Below are 26,483 nucleotides of genomic sequence, written 5' to 3' on the forward strand. Positions count from 1 at the left end.
TCAATTACCTGCTCCTCAGGTGGGGCTGAGGCTGCCTCAGATTCACCCCACCCTTGAGCCTTACTTAAGTCTCCCTGCCCTGTGGGGATATGGCCATTAATCTGTTCTTTGTCTTCCTCCTTTATCTCAGGCTTCCCCCTTTGGCTATTCCTAGAGTTTTTTCCTTTTCTCCTAGAACAAGTACGGTATTTTAAGGCCATCTGTATCGTATTATATAAAAAGAATACTTCAATGGAAACTGAACGAGGACCGTTTTCATTGTAATATGCGGAGAGCTGTTGACCAACCAATGCCCAGTTTTTTAGAGAGATTTTCTCTTCCTCTAAGAGCCAAGGGGAGGTGCGTTTTAATGTAGCCAGAAGTCTAGCTGCCTGTCCCCAAGTTACAAGTAGCCCTTGATCTTCTATCAGCTTAAGCAGGCTTTCTATAGCACCACTCCTGGGTGGGTCTGGGGTTGGGGGGGTTGGGGTGGGGGATGGAGAATCTTTACCTAGGATCTGTCCCATTTCAGCCAAAAAAGGTTGTACTCACTCAGTTCCTGGTCACTGGAGACTTCTTCAGTGAAAGTAGGGTCCTTGGTTCCCACGCTTGGGCGCCAAATGTTAGAGTTCAAATGTTGGAGTTTGTTCTTCTCAGGGCACAGCCGGTTTAGAGGCTTAGAGCCCTTCGGATGTCTCCAAATCCAAAGGTTCTGTCCTTCAGCCTCTGCCTCTGCTTTCTTCTGCCTCCAGCAGAGATGGCTTCTGGCGTAGCTCCACTGAAATCCGTCAAAAGTGTTCTCTGCAGCAGAGTCGTTTCTCTCGAGTCCAGCGCGATCAGCCAGCCAAGAGGAAAAAATGTATTCTGGAATGGCTGTCTCGCCTTATATGTGAACCTTCTGAGAGAATGGGATTATGGGTTTTCTCCCATAGTGCTCTCTGGCCCAAAGAGCTTTAAGGTGTGGTGTAGAAAGTGTACTTTTTGAAGCTAGCATACTTGTGGAGTCCAATGAGTAAAGGTGGGAACACAAGCCTTGTCTTGATTAGTTCTACTTAGTACCTTGTTTCAGGTTCTGGCCAAAACAACTTCTTGTAAGATTAGATCAACTCTAATTACTTAGCAGTTAGTAAGGATTCCAACAATAGTGATATAATGATTGGTGTATACTCAGTGTGGAACATATAAGGAGGAGCTGTCAGGGCCAGAAAGGACACACGCACTAGAAGTTTTCTGAGGCTGAGACAGATGTATTCCATATTCCACCTTTGTGCTGGCTGGAGGCTGAAGCACAAACCTTTGGATTTGGAGACATTTGGAGGAAGCTAGAGGCAGAAGCTGGCAAAGGCAAAGGACTAGTGGCAGGAGCTCTCGGGACCAAGGAGAGAGATAGGCCTCTAAGAAAGCTAACTGCCTCAGGAAAAGAGACAAGACTTTGAAGGAGACAATAAGGGATTTGGACTTTAATCCCTGGTTGCACTTGTGATTACTGAACTGAAACTAAGGCTGCCTCCAGAGACCCCAAGGAAACCCCAAAGAGAGAAGATTATATTTTAGAGAAGAATATTACAGAGTGACTCACTTAATTTTTGTGAACTTGTTTCTTTTAAGTTAGTAGAATGAGGATGTTGGAATAGAGAAGAGATCTTTGCCTTCCTGCTCTAAATCTTATTTTCCAAATCTAATGCCATTTTAAAACTAGTTCTGTGATCCTGATCATATCATGATCTCTTTGTTTTATTTTGGAGGCAGTCTGGATTAAGTGACTTGCCCAGAATCACACAGCTAATAAGAGTGGAAGGTCACATTTGAACTCAAGTTCTCCTGACTCCAGATCCAGTACTCTATCCACTGTGCCATTTAGCTGCCTTCATATAATCTCTTTGAGTCTATTTGCACAGATATAAAATGGGAATGATCCTTATACAATTTATTTTGGGATGTAGGGGTGAGGAAGGTGCTCTGTGAACATTTAAAAGTACTTCTGAAATGTGAGCAATGATTGCTTCAATGAATCTATGTGCGCGCACTCTCTCTCTCTCTCTTTCTTAATACATGTTACATTGTTGCTTAAAAACAAACAAAAACACCGTTCTCACCGCCCCAGAAAAGTCTTCTTTATAACAAAGAATCTTAAGTAAGGAATAGAAACCAGTATTTTGAATGTGGACCCACTTGACAGCATCTATGTTACATCATTTCTCTGACCGAGGGCAAAGATCACTCACTCCCTATATTGTGCTGCCCTGTCTTAACGTGATGTCATTTGCATAAAGGCATAACTTTTCCTCCCTTTGGATCCCCAGAATCTTACAAAATGTCCGATAAATAGCGTTGGTCGGTGCTTTTTCATTTATTCAATTCCCCATCTCAAGTTTGATCACTGCCTTTTTAAAATTAGTATTCTGATTTGTCTTAGTTCTTTATTTCTTTACTGTGGTTTCTTTTCTTAGGGGATGAAGAAGTTGTCATTTTCGGGGCCAGACGGGATTCCCCAATTAAGTCTTAGGCCTTCCTATTAACGAGGACTGGGATTGGGGTTGTTTTAATGAGCAGCTTCTTCCCACCCAATGGGGGACTGTTTCAAGAGGTCGCCTTAGCCGCGCAAAATGACAAAACATTATTGCGTCCCTGGCGAGCAGCAAACGAAAAGCCAGCCCACTTCCAGCCCGAGCCTACCTATGAGTGGCAAGCGCGGGCTTTCCCCTGCTACGTCCACCCAATGCTCCGCCTTCCCAAACCGAGGAGTTTCGGGGAGCAACATTCTCATTGGCTAGCTGTGGGACGGATGCAGAGGCAACTCGTGATAGGTTGCAAGCAGCTAGATGCTTTGGAGGAGTCGTACTCAGTGTGTGACTCGCTGAGCCTGGGTCTAGATCTCTGATCCGGAAGAAAGGTGAGAGCTGTCTGCATTTGGGGAGAACCATCCGGGCGCCCGGGGATGCTGAGAGTAGACCCCGGGGTCAAGGGGCGGCCGCATTTCCGCACACGCTCTCCAGGTCTCTACCGAGAATCTTAGGCCTTCCATGCTCGGAAACTCTCTACCTGGTTTGGGTTCGGCTGCGGCTGCTTGTGGAACACCGGCCTTGGAGCCAGAATCCCTGGCTACTCTTCCCTCCTCAGCGCGTTAGCGCTTTAGCTGTCAGTTTCTTCAAACGTAAAAGTGAAGTAGCAGGACTAGCTAATGGAACGAAGACCGGTGTTAAGTCGGGAGATCGGAGCTTAAAACCTACCTCGGAGGCTTACTACCTGGGTGACCCTGGTCAGGTTACCTTATCTCCCTGCCTTCGGTTTCCCCACCTGTATAATGAGGAAGTCGATTGAAGTATGAGGCTTTTGAAGTCCTTTTCAATTGCACTTATCTCAAAAGCCTCCTTCCTATTTGTATTATATCGACGCTGATAACGTATTCTATGTCCCGATGTACAGACTAGAAGGGATTGTGAAGTAAGTGGCCTTTAAAGTCCCTTTCAATTGTAACTGTGATCTTCAAATCCTCCTTCTTCGTTCTAATATATTGACACTGATAATGTATCGTATGTTTCGGTGTGCTAGCTTGATAATTCAAGGAAAAATTGTACAATCTCTGCTTTACTTCAGGGACAATTTTTCATGAAAGGGTTTATCTGACAGTGAAATATCAGAATATTGTTGTTGTTGGGACTCTTCGCGATCCCATTTGGGATTTTCTTGTCAAGAAGATATTGGAGTGGTTTGCCGTTTTCTTCTCTAGTTCATTTGACAGATGAACTGAGGTAATAAGGATTAAATTAAATGACTTGCTTACAGTTATATAGCTAGTAAGTGTCTGGTGTCAGATTTGAATTCAGGAAGGCCTGTCTTCCCAAGTCCAGGGCTTGTGTTCTAGGGCTGGTGCTAGGCCTTTGGGATTTCCTAGTGTGTACAGAAAGCAAATTTTCCCAAGAATAGAAGTATCATTTAGTTAGTTCTCCTAGAAATTGGTCTCAATCAGACTCTAAAAATCTTTCTGCTTTGAAGCTTATCCTTTGGACTTTGGATAGTTTGACTATCCAAATGATATGAGATACTAAATGAGATTTAAAAGATAATAGCTCAGGGACCATGATGTCTTATATTGTTGGGCATTAGAATTCTTGTGCCTCCGTGTTTGAGATAGGCCAAAATTTAAAGACCATTTTGTAAAGGAAGAAATGTATCAGAGAGTATCAGAGAGTAAAGACAGTTTGATATATTGTTATAATAATGCCTCTTTCTTACTATCCAGGGCAGTCAACATAGCTGGAACAAACATTCATGTTGAAGGAATCAGCCCTGTTTTATGGTTGTGGGAACTGAGGCTAAGGGAAGTTAAATGTCTTATCCAGTCTGAGGCCAAATTCTAACTCAGATCTTCTACTAAAGTGTATCCTTTGGTACATATTTTGTCTTTCATTTTTACCGGGAAGTGGATAGCTCTCTTTATCATTGATGGTCAGGGTTCATGGTTGATCACAGTTCTTAAGCTTTTCAAAACTATTTAGTTCCAAACTCAGGTCTTAAGAGGCAGAAGTGAGGAAAGAATGTATTCTGTGCAGAGGGGCCAGCCTTTAACAAAGGCACAGAATCAGGAGATTGGATTAGTTTTGGGAGTAGTAAGTAATAAACATCCGGTGTCTGAAATCAGATAATGTGTAATGTATGGAAAAGGAAACTGGGAGGAATTTTTGAGATCATCTACTTCAGTTTCCTTATTTTACAGACAAAAATCTATGTATACCTATTTAAAGGGGGGAGGACAGTTGATACTGTGCATAATTGAAAAAAGATTAGGTTCAGCTATATATATATATATATACACACACACACACACACACACGCATATATATATCTGAGAATATTTTTATAGAAATAATTCATGGAAGCTGATTTGGTTACCAAATGAGATAGTATAAAGAGAAAAGAGAAAGAACCCCATAATAAGTATGAAATAGATGCAAATTCAACAAAAGAGAATGAGAAGAAGGGATCAGACAGATAAGTAAAGAACTACGGGAAATCACTGTCATAAAAATCTCAAAAGAAGAGAGTATGCAGAAGAAGAAGGAGCAACAGGATCAAATGCTTTATACACATAGAGCAGTTTCACTTGAATGATGAGGATGGAAGCCAGGCTGTTTCCATTTCTTCTCTGAAAATCTCAGGGCTGCTTTGATTTGCATTTCTCTTATTAGTAATATGGAGCATTTTCTTCATGTGGGTGTTAATGTTTTACAATTCTCTTGAGAACTGTTATGTTTATATCCTTTGACCAATTATGTATTGGGGAATGGCTATTGGTTTTATATGTATTTATATGTGATTAAAAACATGAAAACATGATATTAACATTTATATTACATATGTTTATATGTTTATCTTGAATACCAAACCTTATTAGAGATATTTGATACAAAGATTTTTTTTCGCATTCAGCCACTTCACTTCTTATCCTAGGTATATTAGTTTTGTTTGTACAGAAACTTGTAAGTTTTGGGTAATCAAAATTATTTATTTTGGTTTTTGTAATTGCCTTATCTCTTGTTTGATTGAAAATACATGTCTTATCTGCATACCTATGACTTATTAATGGACAAATATGTCTTTTCTCAATCCTTATTCTTCTTTTTCTCTCCCTAGCATTTGACTTTGTTTATCACCTTGTGTTTTATACTTTTCTCCCTGGAGTTTCCCCAACACTTTTCACTTCTAGTTATCTTTTTGTCTCCCTGATCCCTTCTCCATCTCTTTGGTTGGTTCATGTTCTATAATATACTCCCTAATTGTGAATGTGCCAAGGCTTTTACCTGGGTCCATTTCTGTTCTATCTTTATACTCTCTTGAAAACCTCATCAGATCTCATGGGTTTAATTTTCATCTTTATGCCAGTGACTTCCCTGATCTACATAATTAGCCATTGTCTCTCTCCTGACACTTGATCATACAGTTCTAACTGCTTATCAGCTATTTCAAATGGATCTCCCAGAGGCATCTGAAACTCAACATGTCCAAAACATATTTTGTCTTCCTAAATTCCACATGCTTTTGAATTTCCCTCTTTCTGTCAATAGAGTCATTCTCCTTCAAGTCACAGTTTTTCAATTTTCATTATTCTTACTCATCATTCTTTCTCACTTATTCACAATGAGTTACCAAATCTTACCAATTTTATCTCTGCAACAGGTTGTATTCACCCCCTTCTGTCTACTAATATGGTCACCTTCTGACCCTCATCTCTGACATTTGCCTGTGTTATTATAATATATACATGTATAATATATATATATATATGTGTGTGTGTGTGTGTGTGTGTGTGTGTGTGTGTATTATAATTGATTTTCTTGCGAGAAGTCTCTCCCCTCTCCAATATTGTCTTCCCCAAGTACCTAAACTTATTTTCCTAAAATGCAGGTATGACAATGTCACTCTCCTTTCCAGTAAACTCTACAAGCTAGATCTTCATCCAGGTTAAGACCACTAACCATGGGAGACCCCAAATCTCTATACATGGGTTCTCTTCTTTATACTGTTTCCCCTGGCAATCCCATTAGCTTCTAAGGAGTCAGTTATTATCTCTATGCTGATAATTCTCAAATTGATTTCTCCAGCCCTCACCTTTCTACTAAGCTCCAGTCTCATATCTCCCACTACCCACTAGACATCTCGAGCTAGTTATATCACAGACATATGAAATCCAACATATCCAAAACTGAATTTGTGTTTTTCCCCAAACCACTTTTTCTAACTTGCCTGTTCCTGTCAAGAATACCATTACATTCTAATCATTCAGACTTTCTCTTGCGTTCCGTATTTGGAATCTTGTCGGCTTGTTGTTTCTACTTTTGTAAAATCTTTTATTTACACCCCTTTCTCTTGTCTGATACTGCTAATAAATGCAGACTGATCGACTTACTGACACCAGCTCAGGCTGGTGATTTTCCAAAAATATGGAAGAAAAGAAATTGCATTTGACACCTGGGCCCAAGGGACCCAGCTTCTAATTCTTGTTTTGTTGTTTGCTACTTGTATGCTCTTGGGTAAGTTTCCTATTGTATAAAACCAACAGGTTGTTCTAGATGAGGTGTAAGGTCAATCCTAACCCTAAATTATGGAGTCGTGGACTTACATTAACACAGAGAGAAAACTAAACTCAAAGGGCATAGATAGAGAAAAGAAGAGCATCAATATCATTGAATGTCACAGTAGAAAGATCCTGAAAAGTGACCACTCCAACTCCTTTTTTTTTACTGATGGGGAAATTGAGGCCTAGAGATCTTATTATCTCAGGAGAGGCTTCTGCTCAAAAGGAGGAAACCCTTTATGGAGAACTCCCCAGGGAGTTGGAGAGTCTAGAGCAAGAGGCACCAGAAAGATTAATTTTAATGCCAATGACTAGGACTAGTAGAACTTTGTATGATCATTCTCTGGCCCAGTTAAAATGACTTATCTTTTTAAAAAAAATTAAAAATTTAATTTATTTTATTTTTAAATGGTTTTTTATTTTTCCAAATATATGCAAAGAGAGTTTTCAACATTCATCTTTGCAAAACCTTGTGTTCCAAATTTTTTTCTCTTCCTAAGACAGCAAGCAAATCAATATAGATTAATCACATACAGTTCTTCTAAACAGTTTTCCATATTCAAGAATGATTTCTCTTGATGCTTATCTGTAGACATGAAATGACTCATATTTCTTGCTTTCTCAGAAGTTAGGAAATGGGGTAAAGGGAAGGAAAGAATTTGGAATTGGAAAATAAAAATTAAAAAATGTTTTATTTCCTAGCTGTGTGACCCTGGGCAAGTCATTTAACCCCAATTGATTCAGGAAAAAAAATAGTTTTAAAATAAATGTATCTGTCAATTCAAAACTAAATTGTAATGGGCTGAGGCTTGAGTTGATGCACTGAGGTCCCAAGCACATGAGGCTAAATAGTAATTGGACCATACTCTATTAATATGTAAGCTTGGAGAAAGAATGGCCCCCACCCACTCTTTGTGCAAGTCCTGATGTGTTGTATAGGAAATGACGATTTTGGTGGGTGGAGGCAGGGGAGTGGGAAAGGAAGGGGAGGAGAGACTTTTGGGATTGCCATTGCCACCGTTGGCTCAGCTCACATCTCTCTCTGTTAGCTGATTTGTTTCTCTTCTTCTTTTTGCTTTTGCTGCTTTTGACAACTTTTTCTGTTTGTTAAGTGTCTGAGGCTGGATTTGAACTCAGGTCCTCTTGACTTCAAGGCTGGTGCTCTATCCACTGAGCCATCTCCTCAAACAGAGAAACAAATCAGCTAACAGAGAGAGATGTGAGCTGAGCCAACAGTGGCAATGGCAATCCCAAAAGTCTCTCCTCCCCTTCCTTTCCCACTCCCCTGCCTCCACCCACCAAAATCGTCATTTCCTATACAACACATCAGGACTTGCACAAAGAGTGGGTGGGGGCCATTCTTTCTCCAAGCTTACATATTAATAGAGTATGGTCCAATTACTATTTAGCCTCATGTGCTTGGGACCTCAGTGCATCAACTCAAGCCTCAGCCCATTACACTAAATAAATCTTTTTTCTTATTAAATGAATGACTGCTCTACCATAAAGTGCCACACCAATACTTTCTTATGGCTTTGCTCTTTTTTGGTGAATATAGAAAAAGAGAGTGAGAAATAAATACATCAGGGCTACTTGCTTCAGGCAACAGGGAGATCTGATCTCACACACTGCACCCATCAATCTTTTTTGTTTGTTTCTTAATGAAAAGCCCTGTTTTGGGCAGAATTGATCTCCTTTGTGTCTCTGGGCAGAGAAGAAGATAAGGAATCATCCTCTGATGCTTTAAAAACTCTCCATCTCAGCCTGAGTTTCCTCCATTCTTCTGCAGTTCTGCTGGCTTTAGGATGCTGATGTATTTAATGTAGATTTTGTTCTCCTTGTCTTCTTCACTTAGACTTTGCATCTCTTTCTATCTTTAATACCTCATTTCTGAGGGCATCTCTTCCCCAAGTCCCTCATGTTCTCTTTGAGCGGATCTTGTACAAAAGTGTTTCATTGTCAGCTTTTCAAGCTTGTTTAGGGACACTTCACCTTTCCAGGGAAGTGGTTTTCTGATTTTTCTTTCTCATAACTAGACATTGATGGCCTAGGCTATTGACTTTAGATGTATTTCCTGTGGAGAGGAAAGGCCGAAGAAAAAGTTTCCCTTCCCTGATTGGACTGACAACTACTGAGATGAACATTTAAGCCTGTCAACATTTTGCGTCTTTATGTTGTTTGTTTGACCTCGGATAAGTTATTTCCTTTTTCTAGGTCTCAGTTTTCTCACCTGTAAAATGAGACAGTTAGATGAGATGACTCTCAATGTCAACATCAGCTTATTTGGTGATAATGTAATGTTGCATTTCCATGATGCTTTCAGTTTTATAAAGCATTCTTCTCACAAGAAACCCTTGTTGGTGCCATGGGGAAACAAAAGCAGATACAAGTTTCAGAGTAAATTATAACCCCAGGACTTTGGGCAGTTCCCCTCTTATTCACGGGGCAGAGTACCAGAGTTCCCTCCTTTTATTCACAGGGCAGAGTAAATGCCCTGAGAATAACCTGATTATTGATGAGACACTCAGCTTTTATTGACTATTCCAAGCTAGTTGAGACGTTGGTGGCTCAAAATGTGGGGCTTGTAGACAAGAAGCCTTGAATTCAAATGTGGTCTGGGACATTTACTAATTGTGTAGAGCTGGGCAAATTACTTAACCACTGTTTGCCTCAGTTTCCTCATCTATAAAATGGGGATAATAATAGCAACTACTACCTGGTGTTGTTGTGAAGATCAAATGAGATAATAATTGTAAATATTTAGCCAAGCACACTAGTAAGCATGATATAAATGTTAATTATTGTTGATCAAATGGCAAGCTTTTCAGACCACAGTTTATTTATGAAAAGCAAAGTATTGACAAGGTTCCTTTAGTTCTAACTTTTTACAATTATTAGGGTTGTAGAAATTAGGACTGGATGATATCTAAGAGGTCATCTTGGTTCACCCTTTTACTTTTTGTCCAGAAGGAAACTAAGATTTATCTAAAGTGCCATATGTCAGTCACTGCAGTAAGTGGCAGAGCTAGGCTTTATACTAAGTTCTTCAGCTGTCCCACTGTTCATGCTATTAACAATAAAGATTGCAGGTTTTTCTATTTGACAATTAGAAAGACTTCAGAGTTCATCTTTACAATTAGAGAAACTAAGACCTAGAGAGGTAAGATGACTTGCTCAGCATTATACAGTTTATTAAGTGGCAGAGCTGAGGTTTCAAGTTAATGTTATCTGACTAAATTGAGGCTTTTTCCTCCTATAACTATGAATCTTTTAACTTTTTCCTCTCAAAGAAAATAGCATAATGTCAAGAAGCAGTTAGGTGACATGGTGGATAGAGCACTAGGCCTGGAATACTAGGTTCAAACCTGGTCCCAGACACTTTCTTGCTTTGTCATCCTGAGTCAGTCATTAATCTCTATTTGCCATCATCCATTGGAGAAGGAAGTAGCAAACCAGTTCAGACAGTACAGTCCAAGGGTCTTACATCACTGAATAATAACAGACCCAAAGGGAAAAGTATGCGACCTGAGGATAACCATGCAGAATAGTTAATGTCTGTTTTTTCCTTTAATTTTTCAATCTGAGTTATTGCAACCATAGGCAATATGGGCAAAATGCTTGGGCAAAATTTCAGATGTTGACTCAGGATTTATAAAAAGCTAGTTATTCACTGTCCATTTTTTAAGCTGAAATGACCTTTGTGCTGTTTTTTTTAACAAAGTCCAAATGGCCATCAGCATCCAGAAAGAGAATTATAGAGGTTGAATGTAAATCAATACATTCTATGTTCACTTTTTTCCTCCATTTTTTTCCTCTTGTATTTTTTTCCTTTTGTTCTGATTGTTTTTCTCCCAACATGATTTATAAAGAAATGTATTAAAAAGATTAATAAAATTTGGAACACAAAGTTTTTCAAGGTTGAATGTTGAAAATTATCCATTCATGTATTTTGAAAATAAAAATATGAAATAAAAGGATTGATATACATTTATAACCAGAAAAAAAGCAATTAATTAAAAAAAAAGTCCAAATGTAATACCAGAACATCTGAACAAAAAACTCAGATTTTAAGTCTCTTATCTAGGAGTTTGTCTTCACCCTCATAGCCAATAAAATTGTTGAAAATAGCCAGATAACTGAAGGATTTTTCTTTTACTTATATCTAGCTTTTTTTTTTTTTTTTTTTAGCATTCAGAAGACCAGGGATTGGCAACCTGTTTGAAATGGCATGCCAGGTTTTCATATACTTGGTTCCTTTTGAGAGATGGACTAGGGAAATTGACATGGTGGAGAAGGTAGAGTCAGAAGAGAGAATGCTGATCCAATTTGCCATTAGCCCATGAGCAGACAGGCTTGGGAGGATCCTAAGATGCAGAGGTGGTGGAAGGAAGTAAAAGGGGACAATGGCTTTCCTCTTCTACTCTTACCTAAATTGCTGATCCTAGATCCTAGAGCTGTCACTGATAGACCTCAAAAAGTCTTTTTATCTAACCCATATCCCATTAGGAATCTCACTGCAGAGAAGTGGTCATACAGCTTTTGCCTGAAGAATTTTAAAAGGGAATATATCATTGCCCAATGAAACCCTTTTCAGTTTTTAAGAGTTATAAATTTTAGAGCACGCTGAGCTGTAAGAAAGAAATTCTTTGTGTTAAACCTAAACCCAGAACTTCTACTTACTCTGAGGTCTGTTCTTCAGCAACCTCTCAAAGTCTAACCCTTCTTCCTTATGCCAGACTTTTAGGTACATTTTAGTATATTTTAGGTACTATATATTCTATATAGTATATATAACTATAATTTTGAATTGCTCATCTCAATGAGCACCAAGGGTTAACTTTACAACCACAAGTAAAGATTTCTTTATTTAAGATCTTGAAATACAAGTTTCCCATCTGCCTGGGGTTCTGTACCTGTATCTGAGATATGGACATTAAATAAGCTAAGGGGAAGACTTCAGAAAGAAAGTAATTTTGGGATCTGGCTGGTCAAAGAATGGAGAACATAAACTTTGTCTTTGATATGATAGTCTTTGTCTCTTTCCACAACTCTGTCAGAGGAGTTGCTAAGAAGCAGTTGAACCAAATCCTTTCACCCAGAAGAGACCATTAAGATTACCTAGTGTAGTTTCCTCATTTTACAAGGAGGAACCTTGGTTATAGAGAAGTGAAAATAGTTGATTTAGCTTCCCTAGTTGAGAAAAGGCAGAAGAGGGGTCTCTCAAATCTAGCTCTTCTGATTCCTAACCTTTTGTGTTTTTCTCTAAACGTAGACACACATGATCTATTGGTTCTATAGTATAAATTCAGTCACTACTAGACCCTGAAGTTCACTTGTTCAGCTAATCTCTGAGCATTTTTCACAGTGGAGTTCTTTGCTCACATTTTGTCCTGTCTTGGAGAGGGATATACAAGTGATAAGAGAGAGATATGATGACTAGAACCTGGGCCAATCCACCACCTTGAAGTGTTTCATTATTTGACATTTTATATAATCAGCCTTGTTTTAAAATTTAATTCTCCAGCCTTCCCCCTTCGCCTCCTGGAAGAGTACCAAAACTTTAGTTTTTAAGGGTTTCTAAAGCTTTTTGGATGAATTCTTTCTGAATTGCTTACTCTTATCTATGGTTAACTTAGTCAATCATTCTGACTTCATGCCTGCTCTATTCTCAACACTGTACTCAGGATGGAAGGCAAAGCAAGGCATGGTGCCAAGGAAAGTTCCTATTTGCCAGGTATTAGGAGAAACACTTTCCACATGTCTCATTTGATCTTCACCAGAACCTTAGAAAGTAGATGCTATCCATTTTACAGTTGGGGAAAGTGAGGCAAACAGAGGCTAAATGATCCAGGGTCACACAGCTAATAAGCTGCTATCATTCAGTCCCTTCCATCATGTCCCATTCTTCCTACCATTTGGGGATTTTCTTGGCAAAGAAACTAGACTGGTTTGCCATTTCCTTTTCTAGTTCATTTTACATATGAGGAAACTGAGGTAAACAGGTTTAAGTGACTTGCCCAGACTCATACAGCAAATATGTATCTGAAGCTGAATTTGAACTCAGGTTTTCTAAATCCAAGTCCAATATTCTATTCATTGTGCCATCTAACTGCCTCTGACTTTTAAAATTAAAATGCTTTTTGATTTGTAGTCTTGTTGTCATCTTGTTTTTTATTACAATTCTTCTTTTCTTTTTTCAGCTCAGTGAGTGACCATGAATGAATACAATGAATTCTTTTTTTTCTTAAGAATTTTTAAAAGATGGTTTTTAATACAATATCACTGCTTTTCCTTTCTCCAGACTTCCTTTTCTGTTTGACCTTCACCTCAGATCATTTCAGCCAGCATTACTGTGTGCCAGACTTTTCCTTCATATCCCCTCCCTCTCTGTGGTCTGTGTCATTTTATCATATGAGAAGGAAGAATTGGGGCCTCTGCTTTCTATCCTCTGAAAGTTTATCTGTGCCTGTCTAATTTCATTTATCTATAGCAACCATACCCAAAACTACCTCTTTGGAGGGAAACTGAACTGTTTGGGAGCTTGGAGGGAAGTATTTGCTCCTATTGCACCAGACTTTGCTTTTCTATTGTGACTTCTCAGACTCTGCTCAACCGTCGTAGTCCAATACAGTCATCATGACCCAGGTAAGCCTGCAAGTGTGGCCTTAAGGGAAATGTACTCTTTTGCTGGGAGAGGTGCCAGAGAAATGATACCTGAGAGCTTTTCTTCCTCTGTTATTGCTCTATCTGCCTTTTGCTAGGACTTAACCTTCTCTCCCAACATGTCCTTGTTTTCAGAAATAACTTTCTTTTCCTTAGTTTAATGCTACCCTGAGAGGCATCATGTGAAACTGGGTGGAAAGCTGGCTTGACAATTCCAAAAAGAACTGGTTGAGTTTGAATATAGATTGAATATAGATTTTTTAAAGTTTTTTTTTATTTTTCTTGTTTTTTTAGTCTGTTTTTCTTTCACAATAGACTAATACAGAAATAGGTTTTGCAAGATTGCTTGTATATAAACTATATCATATTTCTTGCCTCCTCAGTCATAGGGAAGGTAGAGAATTTGGAATTCAAAAGTTTTTAAAATGAATGATAAAATTATTTTAGATATATTATGAAAAAAATAACATTAAATATAAAAGAAAAAAAAGAAAGTTGGTCTTAAAGTTTAAGATCTACCTCTGATATATACTGGCTGTATAATACTGATCAAATCATTTAATCTCTAAAGGCTCTAGGCAACTCTCTGAGATTACAAGCTGCAGAGAAGGTACAAACCTGTGTGGTAAAAGGAGTTTCATCATCTGGGAATTCTTTGTGTCAATGAAATCAAAGGTTCCATCCCAAGGCTCCATCCTTGGGTTAACTAGTCAACTACCCTGATTTATTGCCTACTCTATGGCCAAGAATGTATTCAGAATCATAGAAAAGGGAAGAAATGGTTCTTAGCAAGGAATAAGTGTGAACTATGTTTTACAACTCCTACCAATTTCTTTTTCAAGTTCTTTCTGCCTTGCACCATTCACTCATCAGCTTTAGATTTTGATGTGCTTTTCCATCCCACCTTCCATCCCTCTTCTGGCTTTGAGGTCAGTTACTTATACCTTATTACTTCATTACAGTTATTTGCATTTAAAGCTTGGCTCCATCTGAGAAATGAGAGACTTTTTAGTTCCTCCAACCCCCACCCATCTCCAACAAAGAAAATAGATAGAGGAATCAGTTTTGTAAAAGCTTTTGACACTTTGCTTCCTAAGTTTGGCCACTTTGTCCTTATCCTTGCCCACCTTGTCCTTATTGTTCAGTATGGAAATATGGAAACATATTAATGAAAATCTGCATTTTGGAAGGGCCTTAAAAATCAGTAAGATTGAGAGAAAAAAAATAAGAGCAATCCAAGAAAATCAAGAAAATTATGAAAGGAAAGTCAGCCACCTGGAAATAGAGAATCAAAAATTGAAGGAAGAAAATAATTCCTTGCAAAGCAAAATTGGGTAAGAAGAAGCTAACAATGTTCTAAGACACTAAGAAATCATAAAACAAAATCAAAAGTGAACAAATAGAAGAAGTAAAACATCATATTAGAAAAATGACTGATCTGGAGAACAGATCTAGAAGAAATGATATAAAAATAATTGAACTACTTGAAAATTATGATAACAAAAACCAACTTTGCAATTTCCTGCAAGTTCTGCAACAAGAAGGCAAAATAGAAATAGAAAAAGATCTACTGATCACCATCTTAAAGAGATCACAAGAGGAAGACTTACAGGAATATCACTGCTAAGTTTCAAAACTTCTAGATTAAGAAGAATAGAAACAACAAGAAGAAAACATTTAAATATCATGTAGCTAAAGTAAAGATTATACAAGACCTAGCAGCTGCTACTTTGAAGGAACATAGGTCTTATAAAACTGTATTCTGTAGAGCAAAAGAGCTAGGCTTATAACCAAGGATAACTTACCCTTGCTAAACAAAATTAAGTATCGTCCTGAAAAAAAAAAAGGCTATTTAATGAACTCAAAGACTTTCAAGTTTTGGGGACAAGCTTAGGGGAAAATTTGACTTATAATATCCAGGAGAAATAGAAAATAAACATTAAAAGATAAAAGATTATTAAGTCCTAGCCCTATCCACTGTGCCATTTATCTGCCCCTATTTTAGTATTTTGAAAGAAAAGTGTGAGCTGAACTAATATGATGAGGTGATTCTAAAAAAATAAAACTGTGCAGAGGGAGATAGATAGGAGTAATTATCTCATGCAAATGAGGCATTAAAGAAAATATTGACACAAAAGAAGTTAGGAAAGGAAGAACAGATAGTTCTAGAATCTTACTCTCATCAAGAATGGATTAAAGAGGGAACAACAAGTATATTTGGAAGATAGCCCTTATTTGAGGAGTCAATTAATATATTTATACTGCTAGAGACTTAAGACATGGCATATGATTTGAATCCACATGTCTTAACACCAAATCCAGTGTTATTTCCATATTACTATACTGTGTGTAGCCCAAATGTGACATCCTCCCTTCACTCCCCAAACAGAAATAATTTCTCTGAAAACCCCGTTAATGTTCTTTTTTTCTTCTCTTATTTGTATTTTCATGTTCTGTGTTCTATTAGTTTTATGCATGATATAGTATAGTGAAAAGAACAGAGTTAAGTCAGGACAATCCAAGAACACTGGAAGAATACCTTCCACTACTTAGCTATGATATTTTAAGCAAATCACTCATCTTGTCTGAGTCATAATTTTTTTCTTTCTTTGTAAAATTAAGGGAGTCAGAATAGGGAATATCTTTGGCTCTATACAGATAGGAATTACTATTATAATTATCACTACTAAAATTATTACATACTATTAATGATATCCCTGTGATTACTGTGCTATCTATATACTACACTAAAAGGGTTTATATATACCTTACTCATATTTTTCTACCCCATAGTACTTAACATAATATCTTGCATATGTTATGCAAAATATTATGTTTTGCATATAGAAGCTATTCAGTAAGTAGCTATTGGCTGAAAGAATAAACAACAGTGTTTAAGGCGGAGTAGTAGAAAAGGACTGTGAATTGGAAGTTGGAATGCTAGGAGTCAAATCTTGGGTTTTTCCTTTATTAGCTGTGTGACATTGGATAAGTCACTTTTCCTTTCTGCTTCTAGTTTCCTCATCTGTGAAATGAAGGGCATTGGATTAAATAATCTTTAGAGTCCCTTCTCTGTAGTTCTCTGAATGAGTGAGAACAAATCCATATAAAAGTTGAACAGAAAAATGAGGGTTGTACCTGAAACCACAAGTCTATTGTCTGAAGCTTATTTTTCCTTTGGAATATACAATAAATTCAACGTGTGACTTTCAGAGCTGTCCTGTTTACCTGCATTTCCCTCTGGACTGAGGATAGTCCCTTGTCATTGCTATAGAAAGGGCAGTCACTTCATTGAATGATTGAATGAGACCTGACATGGTGCTAAGATTCGCATTGATTCTGGTCTATTTAATTGGCATCTGGCTGTGAAAGGGATTTCCTAATGTTACTTCTCTTTGCAACATTTACTATAAGATCTCGTTTTTCAAAATGTTCTTATGTATAAATACAATTCTTCCTTCTCTGAAATCGGTGGGATTCAGAATACTTCTAAAACGCCTCCTTGTGGTGAACATTATGATTTTTATTTCATTGCTAAAACAACCAAACAAAACTCCCACAAAAGAACCAGCCAGTAGAAAAGGGAGGAACATGTTTGCATTGCCAGCCAGGAAAATATTTTGTAGATTATAAATGTGTATATGATAATAATAAAAATTATGAATTTTTTTTAAAAAGGAAAGAAAAGATATGATCTAATATTATAGGAAGTGGAATTGATTACCAATTGATTATCAAGCCAAGCTGGTCACATCCTGGGCAGGATGTGCTTCAAATATCCATTTATGTTCGTAGTTTATTTACTTTATGTAAAATGCTAGGTAAGCACTGTGGGGAAAAAACAAACAAAACAAAGAAGTATTTGTCTTCGCTGTCAGGAAGTTTAGAATCTAGAATTTAGGTGATCACTGGCCTTTGTCCAGTTTTGCTCCTTGATGAATTCCATTTTGGAGAAGGAGGAATGCTTTGTCACAGAAAAAAGGAAGAATATGTGTGCTAAGCATCCCTTCAACATATTTCTGTATTCTTCTCTCCCGCTGAACCTGAATTTGGGACTTTAATGAGAAGTTGGCTTATCTCTACTTTCCTTCTGAGCATTCATTTAAAAATATTTCTTTGGCATCCCCCTATAAATCAGACATCCCCAGTGTTTACAGTCATATTAATCCTAATGGCCTTTCTCCCATGTTTTAAACAAGCGTCTATGGTATGGTAAAGATTGCTGAAGTTGGAATTTAAGCCCAAATGGACTTTAAATCTAATTCTGCTACTAGCTAATTTGAGACCTTGGAAAAAAATCAGTTAAATTCTTTGTGTCTCATTTTGCTCATCTTTGAGGTGGGTTTGCTAAGATTTGCTATGATTTCTTAGGAGCATTGTGAGAAAAACACCTTTCTCTTTAATTTAAACAGATTTTGAACTTAACAAATCAAATGAACAAATCCATGTACAAAGTTGAACAGAAAAATGAGGGTTCTACCTGAAATTACAAGTCTATTATATATAGCTTGCTTTTCCTTTGGAGTAACATAGAAATATAGTAAATTTAACATGTGAATTTTTCAAAGCTGTCCTGTTTATCTGGATTTCCCTCTGGATTGGGGACAACCCTTTGTCATTGCTAGAGAAAGGGCAGCATTTCATTCAAAGTGAAACAAGCCAATCCAAAAGAACAGTTTATACCAGAGACCTCAAAAACTCAACTGCCCTTGACCCTCACCATCCCCTCAAATATAATGGGAAAATAGTTAAGAAAATAAAGCAAAAAAAAAAAAAAAACCAATACAACATAGATAATGTTATTAAGTGATCTTCTAAGTCAAGCAGCCTTCAACAATCCTTATATACACTTTCCTATTTCTATTTGAGTTTGACATCATTGGTTTATATGATGACTATAATAATGAAAACAAAAATAATGCTAATAGAGATCAGAATTCAGACTAATAAAAAGACTAATCTTTTTTTCACCTTTCTCTTTGTTTTATTATTATTATTCAGCAACATAATTATACATCTGGGAAACAACTTTATTTGGCTCATGGCTTGGTCTTTGGAAATGGGAATCCTATGAGATTAAAGTTTATCAGGTCAAATCAACAAGCTTATTCATTCTTGTGTTGAGTATTCTGATTAGGGATGTGGGGGAAAGAAGACTAAAAAACACTTTAACCTTGACCCTACTTGTAAAATAGTACTTGATAGCACCGCATAATAGGAAATATAGTAAAACATACTTCCTCCCTTCTACTGTGTATGTGTGTCTTCACACATGTATGGCCATGGGTTTAAACTTTTTCTGAAAAGAAAAAGTAAAATAATAAAAGCCAGACATCATGGAGGCCAGTTAGGATGGTGTTAAAGAAATCCAAATATGAAGTCAAGTGAGCCTGGACTGGTATAGAAGGAGGTAATTTGAAAAGATGGACTACAAGCAACATTTGGAAGGAAACAGTCATTTGACTTAAAAAATAATAAATAAGTCAAATGAAACACCAAGATTTAGACCAAGGAAAATGATTCATTCCTTGATCTGTGGAACTTCATGAGATAATAACACCTAAGTGGATGTATTTGGCAGCCAGAGGTGGAAGGATGGAACTCTGCTGTGGAAACAGAACTGGACATGGAGTTTTGCATGTTATTGCCATCAAAAAGTGGATAGTTGACAATAAGAGAATGAATGAGCTTTCTGAGAGAGAGGATTTATATATGTGTATATGTTTGTATGTTTACGTATGTGTGTATATATGCATAGTTATACCCTTAATTATATAGAAAAGTATACCTAAAATGTTATTAATATTGGGATTCAATAAGATTCAGTTTTTGGTTCTCTCCATATACACTGGTACATACATACATATCTACACAGACACACACATGTATGTCTATACATATCTATGTATGTCTAAATATAGAATCTGTATAGATATGGATTTATCTACATGTATTTATATACCTCATGTCTATGTAACTATAATGTATACTCAGTTATACATGTAGGAGACCAAGAACTGAGTTTTATTGAAAACCAATATTCATAGCACTTTGTGGCCAGCTAAAAGAAGCTCTGATATTTTGTCCTAAGAAGGCTAAAAAAATGTAATAAAAAGGCTTTATATTTATAATAAGAAGGCCATGACTGACACTGGAGAGACTAGAAAAAGTGATGAGATAGAGCTTTCTTTGTGCTTAAGGAGGAAACGTTGGGGGAAAAAATGGAGACGGGAGTTAGAGGCCATTTTCCAGTTTAATCCATGTCAATAATTTGGAAGCTTTGGATATTGAAGGGGAGGACAGAATTGTCTGCCAGTTCATGGCAGGCATGAAGGGTTTGAGGGAATAGGGTGAAAAGTGCTAGGAAAAGGCAGTGGGTAGTCAGATCATAGAATCACAGAATACCCAAGTTGAATGGGACCCCTATGGCATCTATTATAACTTCTTCCTAACCCAGAATCCCCTCTACAATATCCTGGACAAGAAATCAGCATTTATTTGAAATTTTCACATTCTGATCAGGAAAGCAGCCCCTTTGATTTTTTTGACAGATCTAAATATTACAAAGTTTTTGTTTATTCCAAACTAAAATTGACCTCTTTCTACTTTCCACTGCTCATTCCTAATTCTGCCCTCAGGGAACAAGCAAAACAGACCTAACCTTTCTGCCATGTTACAGCTCATAAAATAATTGAAGATGACTTGGGGCAGGGAAATGAAGGCTGGGTTTGGATTCAGAGACCTGGATTTCAAATTAGACAAAGTCCTCAACTTTCTGGCCGTAGACTCCTTGTCTTTAACTATCACTAGATGGTTTTACATCATTAAAATCTTTTTTAGATGAATCATTATTTCATTCTTCTTCCCCATCTTCTCTCAGTGAGGATAATTTTTGGAATGCAAGAATAAGACTGTACACATTTCTCTTTTCAATTTCATCAGAACAGTTTGGCTGATTTATCCAATTCTTTTTGAAGACAAACTCTCTCATCTGATATGTTAGTAAGCTCTCCAGGTTTTATGTTATCTGTGTATTTCAATGTGCATTGATGCCTGTTTACAGCAAAAACACAAGCTCTTCGGGTCAAGCTATTCAACTATTTCCAAATGCACAGAATTTTGCTGTTAACGATCCGACATTTCTTTATCTTTTTTAATGAGATTATATGAAATAAGTTGTCAAGTGCTTTGCCAAAGCATATCCCCTGATATGTCTGGTAACTATCAAAAAAAAGAGGGGAAAAAAAAGAGGTATCATTAGTCTGTTCTTAAAGAAATTATCCTGGTTTTTGGTGATTCATCACAATTTCATTTCCCAAATGTCTTCTGACCATTTCTTAAAATAGATTTAGAGCTGGACAACAGAAGCCATGGAGTCTTATCTCCTCATGTTCATCTGAGGAAACTGAAGCTTAAGTTTAAGGGACTTTGTCATGTAGCCATTCAGCTTTTTAAAACCAGAGGCACTCAGTCTAGTAGACTAATAACAACAGTCCATTTGTGTTACTGTACTCATACAAGACTTCATGATTTACAAAAGAATTTCACAATTATGTTAAGTAGAAAGGCATTTAGAATGAGACCTAGAGAAATTTAAGAAATGACTTGCTTAAGACCCCACAGTCACTGATTCAGAGCACAGACTCAGTTTCAAAATACAAAATAAGCATTTCCAGTTCTTAATGGTATTTCTGAAGTGAATGAAAACTTTATACATAGTTAGTTATTCTCTGGAACAGAAGAGTGAGAAAAATAAGCATTTAGTTCAAGAGAAAGAAAAGTTGATTTGAATGGAAGAGGAAAAAAGAAGGAATACAGTAAGATACTTGGCTTGTAGAACGCACATGAGATTTGTCCATTTCTCTGACCATGTCTACAATCATAGACTGGATTACCTACATGAAATAGATATACCCATCCCAAAACAAAGAAATTCACTTTTTACTCTTATATGAAATGCAAATGGTTAGAATAACCAGCAGAGGGCACACTTACTCCAACTTTTGCATTTTCTGCTTACTAGTCAAGAGCCACCAATGTTTTGAAAATAAAAACAATGGACAGATTTGCTGTTTTTTAAATCCAGCTTTTTCTCCTTTGGGGAAAAAAAAAACTAAAATAGTAACATTTGAACTCAAATGGCTATTTTGAAATCCCGATGTGTCAAAAAGGAAAGGCTATAATGGATTTTAGAGGTTGTGTATTGCAGAAAGAAAGCACACTGGAGTCGCAGGTCAAACCCCACCTTTGAGGCTTGCTACCTCTGGAACTTAGAGCATGCTACTTAAACTCTCTGTGCCTCAGTTGTCTCATGTGAAAATCTGAGGGGTCTGTTAGCTTTAAAATCTCTGATTTGGAAGGGAAAAGCCTCCAGGAAAAGGAAGAAGGATAAAGAAATGAGATGGTCTCTTTTGGGATAAGTCATGTCACAGGTGGATGGAGCTAGAGTTCTAACTTTTTTAAAAAGAAAAAGGAAAAATTGAGTTCCAAACTAATATATTTAAAATATTGTATTTATTTAAAAATAAATTCAATGTTTGAATGAACCAAAATTACTTTTTGGGATCTTTTTCCTGTCTCCCCCTTCCCATTTGAGGGGGGAAAATGCCAACACTAAGAAAACCCTTATAAAAAATATATACCAATTTGAGAAAAACAAAATTTCTGCATCAGCCACACCTAAATAAATATGAATTTCTATCACCTCTCTATCAAGATGTGGGTAGTATGTTTCATCAGGAGTTCTCTGAAATATTGGTTGGTCTTTGCATTGATCAGAGATTTTGAATTTTTCAAAATTGTCTTTATGTAATTGTATAAATTGTTCTCCTTGTTCCAAGTTTATTTTTAAATAATTTTTTTTCAACTAGATGTAAAACAATTTTAATATGCATTTCAAAAAATGTTGAGTTTCAGATTCTTTCCCTCCCTTCCTCTGCTTCCTCTTCCCAAAAATGGCAAGCAATTTGATGTAGGTCATACGTCACACATATTTCTCAAATGAGAAATCACTATATTTTGTGTCTATGGAATCATTTAGAAGAACATGCTAAACATTTAGAGGTCAAGATACCTTTTTGGTACGATATTTTTTTCATAAAAATCACTGGCCTCAAATGGTCAGGGAATCATCAAGAGATTCCAGGGTTTTGTTTGTTTGTTTGTTTGTTTGTTTGGTTGGTTGGTTGGTGGGTTTTTTTTTTTTTTTTTTTTTGCTTTTGTGAGTTTTGTGACAATTACTTAATTTAAGTGTTAGTTTTCTCCTTTGTTAAAATGGGTTGTGGAAAACTATTGGTCTGACCTTCCTCTCAGGACAGTTTTGACAATCAAATGAAATAGATTAGTGCTTTGTAATAAAGAAACCCTTACATGAATAGAAAATGATATTTAGTCATATCTGCTCTACTCAAGGCAGAACATTGGATAGCTTAGAAAAGGAGAACTCAAAGTATTCAGAATCCTGATTGTACAGCTGTGTGTAGAATAACCCAATGTCTTTTTAGGTATATGGAATGTGTCTCCTTTATGGAAGGCATGGACAAGAGTCTCTCAGTTTGAGAAGACATGGATGAGTTGTGATTTGGAGGGAATGTGGGGGAGTTGAGATGGTGAAGAACAGACAGACTTTCTGTGACCTCCTCAGACCTTCTCTCAAACCAACAGTAGATTAAGCCCCAGGGGTCCTCAAACTACGGCCTGCTGGCCAGATGCAGGCTAAGGACATTTATCCCCCTCACCCAGGGCTATGAAGAAACTTTGAAGAAAGGCCCACAAAACAAAGTTTTTGTTTTTACTATAGTCCAGCCCTCCAACAGTCTGAGGGACAGTGAACTGGCCCCCTATTTAAAAAGTTTGAGGACCCCAGTGAAAACTGGTTTTGGAGTCTCTGAGTCCAGACCACAGCAGACGGAGCCAGGGGTAAAGATCTGGATTGGGGAGCTAGAGCACTGCTGCTTCCATGCACCTGGGAATCTTCTGTGAACCTTTTAGGCTACTCTGTCCTGGTTGCAAACAGGTAGTTTGGCAGATTTGCTACAAAAGGCAAATTGTAAACCACTGTGTACCCAAAGAAGGCGAGCTAATTGTGATTACCCAGCACAAGAGGTCAATCAGCAGAACTGCCCCAGGACAAACTAAAGTAGCTGTTGCACTATGGCATTGAGAAGACTTCAAGCCTTAAAAAAAAAATAACTAGCAAAAACCCAAAAATAATTCTCACCATAGACAGCTTTGATGGAAAGAGAGAATGGATCTCAAATCCTGAGGTTCCTAAAGACAAATCAACTCCAGATGAGCACCCAAAGTGAGATATGAGCTGGTCCCTATTTCACCGAGGTTTTCTTGGAAGATTGTATAAAGGATCTTAAAGAGAGTTAGAAGAAAAATAGGGAAAGGAAATAAGATCTTTGTAAGAAGGGATATAATTCCCTACAAAACAGATTTGATGAAATGGGAAAAGCACATAATTCCTTACAAAATAGATATGAAAAAGATACCAATTCACTGAAAAACAAAATGTGTGAAATGGAAAAAAAAATGCAATGAACAAAACAATTCAATTGGCCAAATACAAAAGGAGCTAAAAAAAAAAAAGGTAACTGAAGAAAATAATACACTAAAAATTAGAATTGAACAAATGGAAGTGAATGACTCAATAAGACTCAAGAATCAGTCAAACAAAAACAAAAATGTAATTTGGAGAAAATGGCCCCATTAAAGAAATCATGGAGCCATCAAAATATGATTATGTAGCTAGATGGGCCAGTGGATGGAGTGCTGGGCCTAAGTCAGGAAGATCTGAGTTCAAATGTGGAGTCAGTCATTTATTAGTTGGGTGACCCTGAGCAAATCATTCAGTGTCTGCCTCGGTTGCGTCATCTGAATTGGTGATAGTAATAATGCCTCTCTTCCAAGACAGTTATGAGGATAAAATGAGATACTTGCAAAGCTTTTGGAAAATCTTAAATATCACACAGCTAACAAGTGACACAAGGAAAGTTCCCATCAAATTCTCTAAGCAACTTGATAACCAATCACTAGCTGCTATTGGTATTATTGTCATATGTTCCTGTACATTGAAATGTACCCCAAAACATCTGTGGATATAACATCAAGTCTAGAACAGTTTTTGTGATTTCTAGCTCTTAATTATTAGAATTTTTTTAAAGTTTTTTTTTTGGGGGGGGTAGGAAAAGGGAGGATAGTATTGAAAATATAGTTTCATTCAATTTGCAGGAACACATACTTTTACTTATTTTAGGGAATTGGGAAGTCAGACTATTTTCTCTCTCTGCCTCCAACATTTACCCCAAGGTTCATTGTCCCTTTACAGTGTTTATCTGGAATTGCCCCTATAAATCCAAAGAGATCTACTTTTCTATACAAGGGTTTACTATAATTTTCTTTGTTTTCCTCTCTGTAGTTCAGTCTCATATATGGTAGTCCACCTTTTTTTTTTCCGTGTCGTTGTCATACCCAACATGTTCTCCTTCACATCTGCCTTTAAGAACCTCCAACTTCTGTCCACTCAGCTGAAGTTCTGTCTTCTTCGGGAGTTCTTTCCTATTGTCTCCAGCTCCTGATGCCTTCTTTTCCAAGGTTAACTTGCACCTCCTTTGATTATAGCTTATATAGATCTAACATGGAAAGCCTATTAGGATGTATGCTTCTCAAGAACAAAGATGGTCTTTATTTTTCTTCATATCCTCTGAGCTTAGCAAAGTACCTAGTGCATAATTACCACTTGATAAAGGCTTAATGATTGATTGATCAATTCATTAGGGAACACAGTTTTATTCCACCAGAGGGGAGAGACTAAGTGGTTTCTCTTATGAGACCAGACACAGTTAAACCTTCATCTTCAATAGAAAGATAATAGTTTCTAAATGTATTAACAGCTTTTCACTCATTTGCTGGGATGGAGAAAGGTTCTCATTAAGAGAAAATTGATGGTTAAGACCAAGCCAGTGAGACCAAGGTATTTATTACTGCTCACTGGCAACATATGTTAGTGACAAAAGGTGAATTCTCTTCTCTAGCATTCAATCTGTCATAAAATCCATGACAATCATGGATATGGGAAGCACTTAGGTTTGAAGTAAGAAAACCCGGGCCCAAATCTAATCTCTGCCTCTTAATTATCTAGGTTTCACTGAGCAAGTCATTCAACCTTGTTGAATCTCAGTTTCCTTATCTTTAACATGAAGTTGAAATGGTGGCTTCTGAGACCACTTTCCCCCTCCCAACTCTATGAGTGTGATCTTATGACTTCTAAGAAACAGAATCAAGAGATTTAGGCCATCTAGCTGGGGATGAAGCAAATTCTAATTGACAAGATCAGACTAAAGTGTTAAGCTCTGACCAAGCTGTAGCTTTGATTAGCTGAATACAGAAGACAGAATGAGAGAGCCTAAGGGAACTTTATGAGATAATTCAGATGAAGTAAAAGCCCTAAAGTGTGCTATAATTGTCTGCCACCACCACCAAAACAGGACCACCACCACCACCACCACTATTATCATCACCTTATTTGTTGTCTTGTATTTGGAAATTCTTCCAACTATGAAGAGTAGGTTTTATTCTAAGTAGTTGCCTGGGCAATTTAGGATTGGGTGACATATCAAAAGAAGGGTATTGGAGAGGCTGAAAGAATCAGGCCCATGATTCTAGGATCATAATCTCAAGAAGTAAAATTCTTTGGTGCTTTTGATGGTTTCAAGGAATTATCCAGAGGTTAATTGGGATTCTTCTATTGAAGGGTGATCTG

At 37.1% G+C, this 26,483-nt stretch overlaps 1 protein-coding gene across 3 annotated transcripts in view; it reads left to right on the plus strand.

Annotated features, from left to right (window-relative positions):
• The first annotated feature begins 2,765 nt into the window (after positions 1 to 2,765).
• BLVRA (biliverdin reductase A) overlaps positions 2,766 to 26,483 on the plus strand; it is a 46,799-nt gene continuing 23,081 nt past the window's right edge. Inside the window, exons 1-2 of one of the 3 annotated variants that reach the window (XM_051983998.1) lie at positions 2,799 to 2,872; positions 13,545 to 13,699. In XM_051983998.1, the coding sequence (XP_051839958.1) occupies positions 13,691 to 13,699 (9 nt within the window). In that variant the 5' untranslated portion in view covers positions 2,799 to 2,872; positions 13,545 to 13,690. Of the gene's footprint in view, positions 2,873 to 3,155; positions 3,424 to 13,544; positions 13,700 to 26,483 lie in introns of those variants that run through there. The other 2 variants (XM_051984003.1, XM_051984005.1) reach the window with 2 other exon arrangements.

The sequence above is a fragment of the Antechinus flavipes genome, chromosome 1 (assembly GCF_016432865.1).
Source record: "Antechinus flavipes isolate AdamAnt ecotype Samford, QLD, Australia chromosome 1, AdamAnt_v2, whole genome shotgun sequence".
NCBI lineage: Eukaryota > Metazoa > Chordata > Mammalia > Dasyuromorphia > Dasyuridae > Antechinus > Antechinus flavipes.